This window comes from Oratosquilla oratoria, chromosome 1, assembly GCF_046742065.1.
Source record: "Oratosquilla oratoria isolate Oo_2021 chromosome 1, ASM4674206v1, whole genome shotgun sequence".
Lineage (NCBI taxonomy): Eukaryota > Metazoa > Arthropoda > Malacostraca > Stomatopoda > Squillidae > Oratosquilla > Oratosquilla oratoria.
Genome location: NC_134777.1, coordinates 81,245,905 through 81,263,404, shown reverse-complemented (window position 1 = coordinate 81,263,404; position 17,500 = coordinate 81,245,905). Strand labels below are relative to the sequence as shown.

The 17,500-nt window shown below is 39.9% G+C and overlaps 1 protein-coding gene across 1 annotated transcript in view; it reads left to right on the top strand.

The window, feature by feature from the left end:
- The window catches only part of LOC143028755 (atrial natriuretic peptide receptor 1-like), a 944,795-nt gene that overhangs the window by 136,908 nt on the left and 790,387 nt on the right, over window positions 1–17,500 (top strand). The window contains exon 2 of the mRNA XM_076191127.1: window positions 1,910–2,665. Coding sequence (XP_076047242.1) covers window positions 2,098–2,665 — 568 coding nt within the window. The 5' untranslated portion in view covers window positions 1,910–2,097. The remainder of the gene's footprint in view (window positions 1–1,909; window positions 2,666–17,500) is intronic.

Here is a 17,500-nt window from a genome sequence, read left to right as displayed (position 1 = left end):
TTCCCTTTGGCTTACGATTTAATTATCAAGACACTTGCTGTTTTTTAAATGCATTTAAATCCGTCTCTGTCGTTGTTATTTTCCCTTGTGGCGATATGTGCAGCTTTCACAGTTTTTATAATTTTCTTTTCAAGTCCCTCGTGTAGAATTTCCACGCGGTTCCAGTCAGGTAGTTTTCCGCATTTGTCTAGATGACGAACCAGGGAGTTAGATGTTTTATGTGTCCTGAGGACGTTTTTTTGTTCATTCAAGCGATTCTTGATCCCTCGACCCGATTCATTGAAGTATGATGAAGGACAGCCGCTGCATGGAATGCGGAAAACGACACTGAGGTTATTATGAACATTAATTTTTTTTTCCTATCTTATTGGAAGACACTTTAGCTATATTTACTCCACCTTTTAACAAATAATTATCAATAGCTCCGGTGTTCGTAGAATTAGGGACAGTTATAAAGTGTGACTTATCTTTTCCCGGGGCCTGGACGTTTGAGCCATCGTAGATCTTCTCGGCGTTCCTCAAACTTCCAGGCCCCGGGAAAAGATAAGTCACACTTTATAACTGTCCCTAATTCTACGAACACCGGAGCTATTGATAATTTTGCCACGCTCACCTTGTCAAGAGTGCTCATGACTATTTTCCTCTGGTCCTTTTGATCGTTGAGGAAGTTCTTGTCCTCCTGGTTGAGGTGGTTCAGGGAGGAAGAAGTGGTAGGGGCTGCGATGTCGAACAGTGACGACAAGTGTCCCTGGGGGAAGGCGTGCGAGACATTGTCCCCTTTGGAGTGACTGTTTTCGCCTTCTTACGGACTTCGTACTTCCCGACGAGTGTTTCCATTTTTCATGATTGATCGCAGCGGGACAACAGGAATTTGGGCACGTTCCCAGACTTTGACGACTTCGTCGATGACAGTTTTTCGATTGTCTTTGCTGTTCGATCCATGACATAAGAGTCGCCGCAGAACATCTTCCCCTGTTGGAAGGACTATTTAGCTGAGGGCTTCAATGGGTTATCCCAAACAAAAACAGCTCAGTCTGTTTCCGAGTTGAATTCGCCATTTAGGCCTGAGGAGGAGAAAACGAGGATATTTTCAGCTTAGTTCTGGGTCTGATAGTATAAGAACAGAGTTATATAACAGCAAAAACTACGGCGGTGTATGCACAAAACGAGTTGGTATCACCAAGAAGTATATCTAAAGGCATAGAGTCCACAACACAGTGTATGGTAGGCACGCTATGTTAAGGGAAAGCAAACCAAACTTTCGATCACTCGGTGCGATCCCTCATCATGGTTTGATTTGGACGAAACTCCGGATTTAGGGGTTTCTCATGAAACATCACAATAATTCACGAGTGCAGAAACAAAAACGTCACTTTGAAATTTTGACTATATATCCGTGACCCACACACACGCACACACACACACACACACACACACACACACACACACACACACACACACACACACACACACACACACACACACACACACACACACACACACACACACACACACACACACACACACACACACACACACACACACACACACACACACACACACACACACACACACACACACACACACACACACACACACACACACACATATATGTATATATATATATATATACATACATACATATGCATACATATATATATATATATATATATGTATGTATATATATATGTATACATATATATATGTATATATATTATATATATATACATATATATATGTATATACACGTATATATACATATATATGTATGTATGATGTTTCCTAATGTGAATAAAATCATCTGCTTTTTAAATTTGATAATTTTAGTAAAGTAAGTGAAATGTATTACTACTATGGTTCTAATAAACATCTCTATACTTAATGTTAATGTGATCCGTTTATACTTCAGAAATAAGGCTGATTCCTCCAACATAGCGTTGGTACTGGGAGGGACATATTCTAAAACTATATTTCAATGCATCTAATAGGAACTCCCCTCCAACTGAGTGACAATAGGTGATAGTAGTTCTTTGCAGTTAATATGAAGTGCTAATCGTAATACAAGAAAAAGAAGAAAAAGAACCAGTGAACGGTGAAATGAAGACGTGGTTAATTCACGCACTCGCGGTGTTGTTAGTAACGTCACTGACGCTGGTGATGGTGAGGGCCGCCAGGGAGCAACAGATCAAGGTCCTGACTGGGTCGCGGTCGGTGTCGACTTCGCCCACTCCGATGACTGGTGACGTCATTTCCTTCATTAACCGTCTTCAGAGCAACCACAGCTCTCGGCAGCCGTTGTCGGAATCTCCACAGAAGCAGCTCCAGCAGGAGGAGGAGGAGGAGGAGGAGGAAGAGGAGGAGGAGGAGGGACACCAGAGGATCGCTTTCGGGCCCCAGAAGCGGCACGCCTGCCCGGAAGAAGCTGGGTCCTCTGGCTCCTCGCAGACGATCGACATCGCCGTCATCGTTCCTGCCGACGAGCACCATCAGTACTCCCACCTCAAGGTCCTTCCCGTGGTGGAGCTGGGAGTGCGCTGGCTCAGGGAGAACGGCCTGCAGGGCGCACTCCAAGGGTGGAGAGTGGCCGTCCACTACAAGGATTCCCAGTGCTCGTCCACTTACGGACCGCTGGCAGCCATCGACTTTCACACACAAGGGCATGCAGGTGAGTGGGGCCATTTTTTACAAATGTTTTTCACGAGCACTTGGTGAACCCGTCATGTTTGCTTTATTTCATTCTATTCTTTTTTTCACCTTTTAGTTATGAGGGGGTGAAGAGATTTTATGAAGCGCGCGAAAAGTGTAAAGTTGAAAAGTGAATGGTAATTTGAGGAAGAATTGTACATGACTGTTTCATTTACATATGGATGGAGTGATGAACGAAGGGATTGCATGAGTGATGAGTGATGGAGTGAGGTTGGTGAAAAAGGGAGTCTAGCGTACGCACGTGCCACTGTTCTGCTATCAGGAGAAAGGGGACAGAAGAGGGCTTGCATGGGTTTAGAAATTAATTATTGGGAAACGTTTTCTCGGGAGTGGTGGGAGCGGGTCAAGGTTAATATACGCAAGATCGTCGGGATACCCAAAAGTAGAGGACACATGGGTAAAGCACAATTAGATGGGGAAAATATAAATCGTTTGTTAGTCCACATTTGGAATATGCTGTTTCCGTATGGTCACCGAATCTCATTAAAGACATTGACAGACTGGAAATAATACAACGGCGAGCCACAAAACTGATTCCAAATATAAAAAATAAATCATACGAAAATCGACTAAAACACATGAATCTGTTTTCCCTAAAAAAGCGTAGACTCAGAGGTGACTTGATACAGGTCTTTAAGATTTTAAAGGGAATTGACAACATCAAAAGTGACAAAATTTTCACATTGAATGAGAATCAGAAAAGAAACAATGGTCTCAAACTGTCCGGAAATAGATTCAATTTGGAAGTGGGTAGAAACAACTTTGCCAACCGTGTAGTTAATGAATGGAATAAACTTCCTGCATAGGTAGTGCAATGTAGTTCAGTTCGAAGCTTTAAGAATCATTTAGATAAATACCTAAGTAAGATGCTGTAATGATTATAATTTATCTTATATTATTTGTTTTTGTTTTGTTATCTTTTGTCTGTCTGATTTTCATTTATTATTAGTTATATGTCAATTTATTATTATTTACTATTTAGCTGTTTGTTTATTATTTAACTATACCTATGCATTTATTTATGTATTTTATTTGTTATTTACATTGTTATAGTTTTTATTTATTATTTTATTATTAATATGATTTTTTTCACATCCGACCTAGATATGGATCAAAAGGTCTCCTGTCGGTATGCTCCGCCTTTGTAATCCTTTGTAACGTATCTGGAAATTAATATACATTATATGAAAGTAGAAGACAGGAGGATTGATTACTTTTGAAGTGAAGGAAGTGAAGGAGGTGCGTGGAGCCCTGGGAGTGGCAAGGTTGAATAAAAGAATGCCTGTGGAGTCAGTGAAAAGAAGGTATGGGGCAAGAATTGTCCCGAGCCTTATGTATGTATCGCCTGGTTGATGAATGCAAGAGGGGAAGTGCCGCCGGTGAGTTGAGGGGCCGGAGGAGAGGGTAAGAGTCCCAAAGGAGATGCGCATATAACAAAATAAGGGACGAAAGCATTCGTGAGAGGACGCAAATAGGATTACGAGCAAGTCCATCTGATGTGGCTTGGACGTCGTCGGTTCACTTGCTCTTGCTTCCACGGAAAGAAAATGTCACTTGTCATCACTAAGACTATATGTATGTATACACATATACGTTATATACGTACATACCTACACATACACACACACACACACACACACACACACACACACACACACACACACACACACACACACACACACACACACACACACACACACACACACACACACACACACACACACACACACACACACACACACACACACACACACACACACACACACACATACACACACACACACACACTTACACTTCAACGAATGGACGGCTTAGAAGACGTTCTGAAAAAAAATTGAAGTTTGTGGATCCCAACGCAAAGAGAAGTGCCTATTGTTTTTACAGGGTGGGGGGGAAATTGCTCGTGAGGTAGTAGGAAAGTAGGGAAAGAGGAGAAGGGGAGGGATTACTGAGGGAAATGGAAGGAAATGAGGAAGGAGTAGACTTGGCCCAGACAGACAGGCGAAAGGTAAACAAAAGACCCCCCGACGACGAAGAAATATCTAATAAAAATGTAAAGATTAGAAGTATAGATAAGAGCAATACAGTAGAAAGTGATGAGAATATTTTCCAGGGATTTAAAGAGGGTGGGGGGGACATAATGGGAATTGTAGAAACAAAATTAAAAGGTACACTACCACCCAACAGTGTAGGACATGATGCATATAATTATTGGATTAGAAACAGAGTGAAAAAGGAAGGGGGTGGAGTTATGTTCCTGACTAAGAAGGATATAAACGTGAAGGGTGTCACATATGGAAAGAATACAGTAGAAATGATAATGATGGAAGTAGAAGACAGAGATAAGAAGAACAGAAAGTTTGTGATAAATTATGTGCCCCCAAAAACAGCCTCATGGGAAGAGAGTGAACATAAAAGTATGTTAGAGGACACAAAGATAACATTAAACAAGATAATGGAAGAGGGAGGAAAAATAGTTATGATGGGCGACTTTAATTGCAAAGAAATCTGCTGGGAAGAAATGACAGTAAAGGGTGGAGACGGCTCATGGGGAAACGCTCTACTCGAGATGGTTACTGACCATACAATGACACAATGGATACAGGAGAACACTAGGTATAGAAATGAAGAAGAGCCATCGAAACTAGACCTAGTAATTACATCCGAACCTAGAATAGTGGACAAAATTGAATATAAAACACCAATAGGTAAAAGTGACCACATATTGATTGAATTGGAACTTAATGAAGAAAAATATATGAAAAGAAATGAACAATACAGAAAAGGAAGAATGATGTATGAAAAAACAAACTTTGATAAAATAAGAGAATTCTTTCAAAAGGAAAACTGGGAAGAAATATACAAAGAAGAAACAACAGTAGAAGAGAAATGGAATATTTTGACAAAAATTTACAAAAAAGGAGTGGAAAAGTATGTCCCAAGACAAAAACAAGAAAAAGAATATGTAAAATGCTGGTACAACAAAAGCTGTAGGGAGTTAAAAGACAAAAGAGACAAAGCCTGGACCAGATGGAAAAAAGACAGAAGACCTGAAAAATGGAAAATATATACCTGCTATAGAAATGAATATGTACAAATGTGCAGAGAAGAAAAGAGAAAATATGAAAAAGATATCATAGAAAAGTGTAAAGATCAACCGAAACTATTCTACAGATTTGTAAACAATAAACTGAAAAACAAACAAGACTTGGAGAAATTAAGACAGGAGGGAGTTGAATACACTGAGGAAATGGAAATGGCGGAAATTATGAACAAACATTTTAAATCAGTGTTTACAAGGGAGAACATACAACCTGAAGAGAACGAATGGAAAGAGAAAGTCCCCCCTATGGAAGAAAATAGAAGTAACAAAGAATGAAATATTAACACACTTGAGTAATCTTGATGTCAGAAAATCGCATGGACCAGATGAAATAGCAAACTGGATACTAAAAGAATGCAGGAATGAACTGGCAGACAAAATATATAGCATACTAAATAGTTCCTTGAAAGAAGGAAAAGTTCCAGAAGATTGGAAAAAAGCAAATATAGTACCTATATACAAAGGAGGAAATAAAGAAGAACCTACCAACTATAGACCAGTCTCTCTAACAAGTACAATAGCAAAAATTTGTGAAAGAATTATCAAAAGTAGATGGGTAAAATATTTAGAAAAAAACAAAGTGTTAAATCCAAGGCAATTTGGATTCAGACAAGGACGATCATGCGTCACCAATTTAATATGTTTCTATTCAAGGCTAATAGATATAATACAGGAAAGAGATGGATGGGCGGACTGTGCATTTTTAGATCTAAAGAAAGCTTTTGACAAAGTACCACTTAAGAAGTTGCTTAAGAAATTAGAAACTGAAGGAGGAATACAGGGCAAACTACTAAATTGGATGGAGGACTTTTTGCAAGAAAGAAAAATGAGAGTAGTGATAAGAAACCAACACTCAAAATGGGATGAAGTAATAAGCGGTGTTCCGCAGGGAACAGTTCTGGCCCCAATAATGTTTGCTATATATATTAATGATATGGATGAAGGAATAGAAAGCTATATGAGCTTCTTTGCAGATGATGCAAAACTACTGAAAAGAGTGAAAACTGAAGAAGATTGTGAATCACTACAGAGAGATCTAAATAAAGTACAAGAATGGAGTAGGAAATGGGAGATGGAGTTCAATACAAAAAAGTGTAGTATAATGGAATTTGGAAAAAGCAAAAACAGAATAACAGGAGCATATAAATTTGGGAGAAGAAGGAATAAAAAAAGTAGAAAATGAGAAGGACCTGGGAGTCATTGTTATGAATAATATGTCACCTGAGAAACATATAAATAAGATTTTTGGAGAGACTTATAATCTAATAAGAACAATCAAAGTTGCATTTACATACCTGGATGAAGAAATGGTGAAGAAAATCCTAATCACCCTGATAAGACCAAGATTGGAATATGCAGCAACGATATGGTCACCAAGTACAAAAAAATGTATAAAAAAACTTGAAAGAATACAAAGAGCAATTACAAAATTGGCACCAACACTCTCAAAACTATCATATGAAGAGAGACTAGAAAAACTTGAACTACAGACACTAGAGCAAAGAAGAGAGAGAGGAGATTTGATAGCTATTTACAGAATCATGAAAGGCATAGAAATTACTGACAGAGAGAATCTGATAAAATGGGATGACAGAAATACTAGAGGACACGGAAAGAAAATAAAAAAGACAGCTATAGAAGAGATTTGAAAAAGAACAGCTTTCCTCACAGAGTAATAGACAGTTGGAACAAGTTAGATGAGAAAGTGGTGTGTGCAAAAACAATACATGAATTTAAAAATAGTTTAGATATAATGAGATATGAAGACGGGACCCCACGAGCATAGCTCCCCTTCCCGTAAAATACAACTAGGTAAATACAACTAGGTAAATACACACACACACACACACACACACACACACACACACACACACACACACACACACACACACACACACACACACACACACACACACACACACACACACACACACACACACACACACACACACACACACACACACACACAGCATTACCCATAGATCGGTCATACAAGCTCTCTTCCGAGAGGGAAATAGCTGTCGATCACGAGTCAAACACGTGATCCAAAGATCATGGTGAGTCACGCACGCACGCACGCACACACACACACACACACACACACACACACACACACACACACACACACACACACACACACACACACACACACACACACACACACACACACACACACACACACACAGAATGTGTATATATATATATATATATATATATATATATATATATATATATATATATACGTTCCGTCTGGGGTATTGGTTGCTTTCCGTCTGGGGTATTGGTTGCTTGTTATTGTGGCAAAGTAGCATGCAGTCGATACTTTAGGGTCTATATGGGGCACCCCTACGGACCAGAGCCACACATCATTTTGTCTATGATAGAAGAAATTCTGTTCATAGAGAAATGATGACACTTTTATACTACGACTGTCCCTCCGTTATGCTGTCCCCCAACCCCTTGTTGCTGTCCTGTACCATTTCTCTGAGTATTCTCTTTCTGATTGGGGGAATTCCCTGTGGTGGGGGAAAAGAATACTGCCACCAAGTTTTCCCACTTGGATCGTAAGAGGCGAGAAGAAAGGGACGGGGAGAGGGACTAGGCATCCTTCTCCCTGTAGCCCCAAGGGGCAAATTCCTAAAAATCAAAGGAAAGGCATAAGGGGTGCTGGAGGGCCTCGGGCCAGCACCCTAAGGTTTGGGTCTTTTAATGTGCGTGGATGTGGTACAGATGAGAGTAAAAGGGAAGAGATAGGTAGTATGTTTGTGAGAAGAAAGTTGGATGGGTTGGCTTTGAGTGAAACTAAGTTGAAAGGGAAGGGTGAGTGTAAGTTTGGGAGTGTAAGTGGGAGGTTATCAGGAGTGAAGAGAGGGCGAGGGAGGGAAGGGGTGGCTATTCTAGTAAGTGAGGAGATAGGTAAAGGGGTAGTGGAGTGGAAGGAGGTTTCCTCAAGGATAATGTGGATGAAGGTGAAACTGGGAAAGGAGATGTGGGTTTTTGTAAGTGCATATGGGCCGGGCAGTGAGAAGAACATGGAAGAAAGGGAGGCCTTTTGGATAGATTTAAATGAGTGCATAGAGGGTTTAGGAAGAAATGTCAATGTAATAGTACTGGGAGACCTTAATGCTAGGGTGGGAAATGGTCCAATCGATGGAGTGGTTGGGAAGTGTGGAGTTCCAGGAAAGAATCGTAGTGGAGAGTTGATGGTGGAATTGTGTCTAGAAAGAGAGTTGATGATAGCAAATACAGTGTTTCGGAAGAAAGTCAAGCATAAGTACACATGGGAGAGGGTGGTGGAGGGAAGGGTGGTAGATAGAGCGCTAATGGATTATGTAGTGGTAAATAGGATTATGATAGGAAGAGTTAAGGATGTACATGTGCTAAGGGGAGAGGGTGGGGGAATATCAGATCATTTTTTGGTGGAAGGTAAGCTGAGAGTGGAGGATAGATGGAGAAGGAGGAAAGGGACAAAAGGTAGGGAGGTTCTTAGAGTGAACTCCTTGAATGAAAAGGAAAAGGAGAAGGAGTACGAAAAGAAGCTGAAGGAGGAGTGGGAGGGAGTAAAGGATAGAGCAGAGATGGATGTGGAGGAGGAATGGGGATGGTTCAAGGAGGGAGTCTTAAAGTGTGCAAGGATGGTGTGTGGAACAAGAAGGACAGGGGGAAATAGAAGAAAGGGTAGTGAATGGTGGGATGAGGAAACAAAGAAGGCTGTAGAAGAGAAGAAGCGAGCATTCACAGATTGGTTACAAAAGAGGACAGGGGAGTCATATGAGACGTACAAAGAAAAGAAAAGAGAAGTAAAGCAAAAGGTAAAGGAGGCAAAGAGGAGAGCAGATGTGAAATGGGGTAGGAGTATGACAAAAATTTTGAAAGTAATAAAAAGATGTTTTGGAAAGAAATTAAGAGAGGAAGAGGAGGCGAATCAAGTAGGGAAGAAAAGGTAAAAGGTACAGATGGAGAGTTGATAATGGAAGAGATGGCAGTGAGGGGAAGATGGGCAGAATATTTTAGGGAGTTGCTGAATGTGAAGGAGGATAGGGAAGGAAAGATAGCTGCAGTGGGAAATGCGAAGAAAATGAGAGTGATGAGTGAGGAGAATGGAGGAGAAATAAGGAAGGATGAGGTGAAGGCAGCTGTAAAAATGATGAAAGCAGGTAAGGCACCTGGTCTGGATGGATGTCATGCAGAATGTCTGAAAAAGGGAGGTGCAGTGATGGTGGACTGGTTGGTGAGGTTATTTAATGTTTGCTGGAGAGAGGGTAGAGTACCAGAGGACTGGAGTAGTGCCTGTATAGTTCCTCTTTACAAGGGAAAAGGGGACAAGTGTGAATGTAGTAATTTCAGAGGGATTAGCCTGTTGAGTGTAGTAGGGAAGGCTTATGGGAGGATCTTAATTGAGAGGATTAGGAGAGGAACAGAGGGAGTAATTGGTGAGGAACAGTGTGGATTTAGGGTGGGTAGAGGTTGTGTAGATCAGATCTTTGTGGTAAGACAGATATGTGAGAAAGCTATAGGAAAGGGGAAGGATGTTTTTTGGGCTTTCATGGATCTGGAAAAGGCTTATGATAGGGTAGACAGAAAGGCACTGTGGGAGGTTATGCAGATTTATGGGATAGGAGGAAAGCTTTTGGGAGCTGTCAAGAGTTTTTATGAGAGTAGTAGAGCATGTGTTAGGATTAGAAATGGAGAGAGTGGTTTGAAGTAAAGGTGGGACTTCGTCAAGGATGCGTTATGTCGCCCTGGCTGTTCAACTTATACATGGATGGGGTGGTGCGAGAGGTGAATGCTAGGGTAGTGAGTCAGGGATTGGAGATGGTTAAAGAAAATAGAGAAAAGTGGGAGGTGAGCCAGCTGTTGTTTGCGGACGACACTACGCTTGTGGCAGGGTCAGAGGAGGGATTGAGGAAGCTGGTGGCAGAGTTTGGGAGAGTATGTGATAGAAGAAAGCTAAAGATAAATGTGGGTAAAAGTAAGGTGATGAGATGTACAAGGGGTGAAAGTGGCAGTAGACTGGAAGTGAACATTAAGGGAGAGCGACTGGAGGAAGTGGATAGTTTTAGATACTTGGGTGCAAGTGTAGCAGGAAAAGGTGGAGTGAAGGTGGAGGTAGAATGTAGATTGAGAGAAGCGAGTAAATGCCTTGGTGGTTTAAAGAGTGTAATGAGGAATAGACATTTGGGAATGGATGCGAAGAGGAGACTGTATGAAGGAGTGATTGTGCCAACAGCACTGTATGGGGCAGAAACGTGGAACATAAGAGAAGAAGAGAGAAGGAGTTTGAATGTGTTTGAGATGAGGTGTCTGAGAAGTATGGTGGGGGTTACTAGGCTAGATAGAGTGAGAAATGAGGAGGTGAGGAGGAGAACAGGGGTGAAAAAGGATTTGGGAGATAGGGTTGATGAAAGAATATTAGGATGGTTTGGACACATGGAAAGAATGAGTGAAGAAAGACTAGTAAAAGAGGTATGGAAGGCAGATGTGGAGGGAGTGAACATGAGGGGACGTCCTAGGATGAGGTGGATGGATGGGGTGAAGGGGGCTTTGGGGAAGAGGGGAATGTCTGTTGAGGAAGGAAGGGAGAGGACGAAAGACAGAGGTGAGTGGAGAATGGTTGTATATGGATGATGTTGTGACTGCATGAGGAGGAATGGGCGGGGAAGTGGGGGGTGGGGTAGTATGTGTGAGTAAATTTTGACGCAGCCCGAAGGGATTTCTCCCCGTCCTCGCCTTATATGCAAAGGGGGACGGAGAGGGGGGGTCGCCGATTAAATGAAGCGGCCTCGCTGTGGATGTACTGTGTCTTGCGACACTGCTTCTGACCCAGGGCGGTGGGCAGGGTGCAGGGATGACCCGTCATCCAGGAGGTGCTCAGATGAGAGGAAGGGTGGGAGGGGTGTGGAGTGTATTTAGGGATGAAATGGGTGGGAGTGTTTTTATGCCTTTCCCTTTTTGGCTACCTCCCTTGGAAGGGGGAAAAAGCCTTGGTATATGTATGTATGTATGTATATATATATATATATATATGCCAGGTATATAGAATAGATATATATACGTGTGTGTGTGTGTGTTCATGTGTATACAGTATATAAGAACATAAGAATGAAGAAGACTGCAAGAGATTGTAAGACCAACACTAGGCAGTTCTATGTCCATTACCACCTATCATACTCTTTAAAGAACCGATAATTTCAGTGCTCAGTACTTGGGTACTAAGGGCCGTGCTTCTAAACCTTTTCGCTAGTCCTGGCGATCACTTTCTATCATTAGAAAGAAGAATTCTATTAACTTTGTTAATTGTATTTAGGGAAAACACTGGTAGGTTTTATAAATAAGCTGATAGGCCAAATACTCTTAACTAGAACATTATGTAAAACTCTAACTTCTAATGGCCAATAGCATTCGCCAGAGCTGGCGAAATATTTAAAAGTACGGCCATTAGTCTATTCTATTTGTTAACTACTTTGTTGGTAAACCAGTTCTTGCCTATTTCCTTCTTAAATCTAAAATTATCTTTTTAAACTCATGATTACAAGTCCTGCCCTGCTGCCTTGATATGATGATCTTGCTTGCATCACCCTTGTTAAAGCCATTGACCGCGTTTAAATAAACAGATGATTAAACACACACACACACACACACACACACACACACACACACACACACACACACACACACACACACACACACACACACACACACACACACACACACACACACACACACACACATACACACACGGCTCGGTGGCGGATTGGTACACACGGCTCGGTGGCGGATTGGTACACACGGCTCGGTGGCGGATTGGCACACACGGCTCGGTGGCGGATTGGTAAAGCACTGGCCTCACAAGCCAGAGAACCGGGGTTCAATTCCCTGGCCGGGCGGAGATAAGTTGGGTTTGTCTCCTTTCACGTGTAACCCCTGTTCACCTAGCAGTGAGTAGGTACGGGACGTTAGTCAAGGAGTTGTGACCTTGCTGTCCCGGTGTGTGGTGTGTGAGTGGTCTCAGACCTACCCAGAGATCGGCAAAAAATGAGCTCTGAGCTCACTGCCGTAGGGTGGTGTCTGGCTGTCTCGACAGAGACTGCAGCAGATCCGAGGTGAATACAAACACACACACACACGCACACACACACACACACACACACACACACACACACACACACACACACACACACACACACACACACACACACACACACACACACACACACACACACACACACACGCTCCCGAGAAACAACGGAACCTCTCAACTATAAATATAACAGGAAACCTAATTTGTATTAAATGTGAAGGGGAATATTTGTGGATTCCCGTGATTATCTAATACAGTAGAAAAGATGAATACTGAGAAAATAAAATGAATCGAAACAGACCAGGAAATGACGATAGAGTTGAACCCAACATAAACATTGGAAGACCAGAAACACCTTCTGGCACATTACCGAAGCGTAGTGAAAACATCGAAACACCATTGAGTGTTTTAAGGTATTATGAAGAAGAATATTTTCTGGATTTGATACATATGCCAGAAGACTGAATAGGATTATTGATATAGAAAAGGAGATGAGATCGTGGAATCAAGAGATTATAGAGCTAAAGAAAGAAATCATGCACCTAAAGAACGTGTATAAAGAAACCTACAAAGATGTAGGAGAGAAGCCAAACGCAGAGTATGTGATCCAATGTATTTAACGTTTCGCCCAGCAGGGCTTCTTCAGAAATAGCATAGTGGACAAACATCTGACTCCTTATATAACCCGAGGTTGCGGGGAGAAACGAATATGAAACTGGTGTAAACACTATTTGATATGAAAATTTACAATATGAATAATGCCATTGTTAGACATAGATACGATACAGGCCACAATGCTGACTGGAATAATTCTAAGGTTATTAAATATGAAAACCATACTATGAAACGTAGATGTTTTGAATCTACTTTTATATCTCTCATTGACAACATAAATCAAAACAATAGTTTTTTTTTTTTTTTTTTTTTTTACAATAAATAAACCTTTAGCAATTTTGGTAATAAAGTAACAAGCAATTTACGCAAATTGTGTTTACACGAGTTTCATGTTCGTTTCTCCCCACAAGCTTGGGTTATATAAGGAGTCAGATGTTTTGTCCACTATGTTATTTCTGAAGAAGCCCTGCTGGGCGAAACGTTAAATACATTGGATCCCATACTCTGCGTTTGGCATCTCTCCTACAGTGCTGTTGCAGTCGTTGCTGCTTTTACAAACCTACAAAGAACTGAGGGACTTAAAGAGAATAAAGAAAATACGGAAATAAATAACGAGATAAGTGAATTGAAAAAATAGTTAATCAAAGTAAAACGTGAAAATGAAAGGATGAAGAACAAAAATAACACCAATAGTGAGACTTTAAAAAAAGAGGCGAATAAACAAATTCAAGCGGTGACCGTGAATGTTGAAAGAAATATAGGAGAGAAAGACTTACAGAAAATAAAAGAGGAATAGAATAAGGACTAAGAAAGCCAAGAGATAGCTTTCAAAGAAATTATCCAACAGCAAATGCAGGAGAATACCAAAGACACAGTTTTTCAAGTAATTAAAGAGAAAGTTGGGTTAGAGATACAGTGGGAAAAAAATGCATAGTAGTATATGGTATAAAGGAAAAACCTAACCAAGCTAGGTACATGAGAGAAAAAGAAGAGAAGGAAATAGCAAGAAATGGAAAAGGATATAGAAGTACATAGAATGGGACAATACTCAAAAGAAAAAAATCGACCTCTAATGATCAAATTAAGGTCACAAATGGTAGCAGAAGTATTAGCAAAACAGGAAGGTTAGCAAATAATGAAAACTATGAAAGTATATGGATAAAAGAGAAATGAATGATGAAGAAAAAGAGAGAAGACACTATAAAGAGAAGCTAAAAAAATCAGAAAAGAACGGAGATCGAAAAAGAGTTCTATTGGAGAGGACTAGACATAAGACTGAGAAATTTGTATATTAAAAAAAAAAAAAAAAAAAACGGAAAGAAAACGAAAGGAACAGAGAACGAGATAGAAAAAAAAAACTTATACTAACAGACGGTTTCATCTCAGGGTTAAATGAACTGAATGATTATCTGTCAGAAGAAAAACCAGACATAATGAGAATTATGAAGACAAAATTAAGGGGTTACCACCAAATAGTGTTGGACAAGGATTATATAATCACTGGGTGAAAAATAAAGAGGAAAAACAGTGTGGAGGTGTCAAGTTTTTGACTAAGAAAAACTTAAATGTGACGAAGGTTACAGAGGGACAAAACAGTGTGGAAATGATTACAATAAAAGTTGAAAATAGTGACAGGAAAAGTAGAAAGTTTGTTGGGACTTATGTGCCCCCAAAAACTGGTTCTTGGAAAGAGCGATTATTCTAAAATGTTAGAATATCCAAGACATTTATTAAATAAGGTGCTGAAGGACGGAGGAAACATAGTAATTATGGGAGATTTTAACTGCAAAGAAATATGTTGGGAAGAGATGATAGTGAAAGGTGGAGAGGATCTTTTGGGGAAATATATTACTTGACTATAGAATACACAATAATACAAAGGGTAAAAAAAAAAAAAAAAAAAAAAAAAAAAAAGATATAGAAATAATGAAGAACCGTCGAGACTAGATCTAGTATTTACATCAGAACCTGAAATTGTGAATAAAATTGAATACAAGACACCAGTTGGAAAGAGTGACCACATGCTACTTGAATTTGAACTAAAAGAGGAAATATACACGGAAAGAAATGAGAAATACAGAAAAGGAAGACTGGTGTATAACAGAAAGGACTTTGGGAAACTTAGAAGCTTCATTCAAAAAGCGAATTGTGAAAAATTCTACAATAAAGAGACACAAGTGGAAGAAAAATGGATGATCTTGAAAGAAATCTACAACGAAGGAGTGGATAAATATGTACCAAGACAAAAACAGGAAAAGGTGTATATTAAGTACTGGTTTAACAGAAGGTGCAATGAGGTGAAAGATAGAAGAGATAAAGCTTGGAAAAGATGGAGAAAAGGTTAAAAAAAAAAATAATAATGAAAAGTGGCAAATATATATCAATCCAAGAAATAAATATGTAAAAGTACGCAGGGAGAAAAAAAAAATGAAAAAGACATAATAGAAAAATGTAGGGACCAACCAAAATTATTCTATAAATATGTGAACAGTAAACTAAAAAACAATCAAGAAATAGTAAAATTACGCCAAGAGAGTATAGAAAACACAGAAGATATAGAAATGGTGGAAGCCATGAACAAACACTTCAAGTCTGTGTGCACTAGAGAAGATATACAGCATGGGGATGAAAGAAGTGCAGTGAGAGAAATAAATGTAACAAGAAAAGAAAGAATGGACCAAATAATAAAATTTGATGTCGGGAAATCTCACGGTTCGGATGGAATTGCAAACTGGATACTAGAAGAATGTATAGATGAACTAATAGACAAAGTATAGTTTCTCATTCAAAAAAGGAAAAATACCGGAAGACTGGAAAAATGCTAATATCTTACCAATATATAAAAGGGGAAACAAGGAAGACCCAGCAAATCACATACCGGTCTCCCTTACAAATACAGTAGCCAAAATTTGTGAAAATTTTATTAGAAATAGATAGACAAAACATCTGGAGGAAAACAATATACTAAACCCGAGACAATTTGGATTTAGACAGCGAAGGTCATGTGCCACAAATTTGATCTGTTTTTATTCAAGAATAATAGAAATAATACAAGAAAGGGATGGTTGTGCTGATTGTGCTTTCTTAGATTTACAAAAAGCTTTTGATAAAGTACCACACACAAAAAAAAATAATTATTAAGAAAACTGGAAAACATTGATGAGGAAAGTAAGTACAGAAAAGAACTGTGAGTCGCTACAGAGAGAACTAAACAGGGTTTGGGAATGGAGTCAGAAGTGGGAAGTGGACTTCAATATAAGCAAATGTAGCATAATGGAATTTGGAAAAAAAAGTAAAGAAGAATAAGGATACTGTATAAAACCGGCACAAAGAAAATAAGGAAATGGAGTTCTGAAAAAGACCTGGGAATGATTAACATAAAGGACATGACTCCTGATAAACAGATAAATAAAACTATCGGTGAAATCTACAACATGCTACGATCAGTAAAGGTGACCTTTACCTACTTGGAAGTAGAAATGATGAAGAAAAATCTAATCACACTGATAAGGCCAAGACTGGAGTACACAGCGACATTATATATATATATATATATGAGTAAATCTGAATGTTGTTGCCCATTCCATTACAGTTCCTTTCTTATCACACTAATTGCTTTTGTTCCCTTTACCACTTCCTGTCCCTACTCCTGGCTTCCATTTTCTCTCCATATTATGGCACTGCGTTTTATGAATTCCTATTTCATCTAACAGCTTCATCCACCAAAATACCCTGCCTCATCGCTAACTCCTGTACCACATAAGTAAATGTACCACCCTACCAACAGCTCCTGTTACATCTCCCTCGCCTTCCATCCCGTCCTATTATTCCGTGCTGGTCCATCTCGCTCCATATTTCGACTTGGACACCTCCATGTTCGGCCTTTGAATTATTGAGACATTTGCCGCCCTTAAAGCTGCCGCGTTGCCACCTTCCTGAACCTCCTCCCCCGCTGCCCGCGCCCTCTTCTTTTTTCACCTTCGAAAGTACTGCCC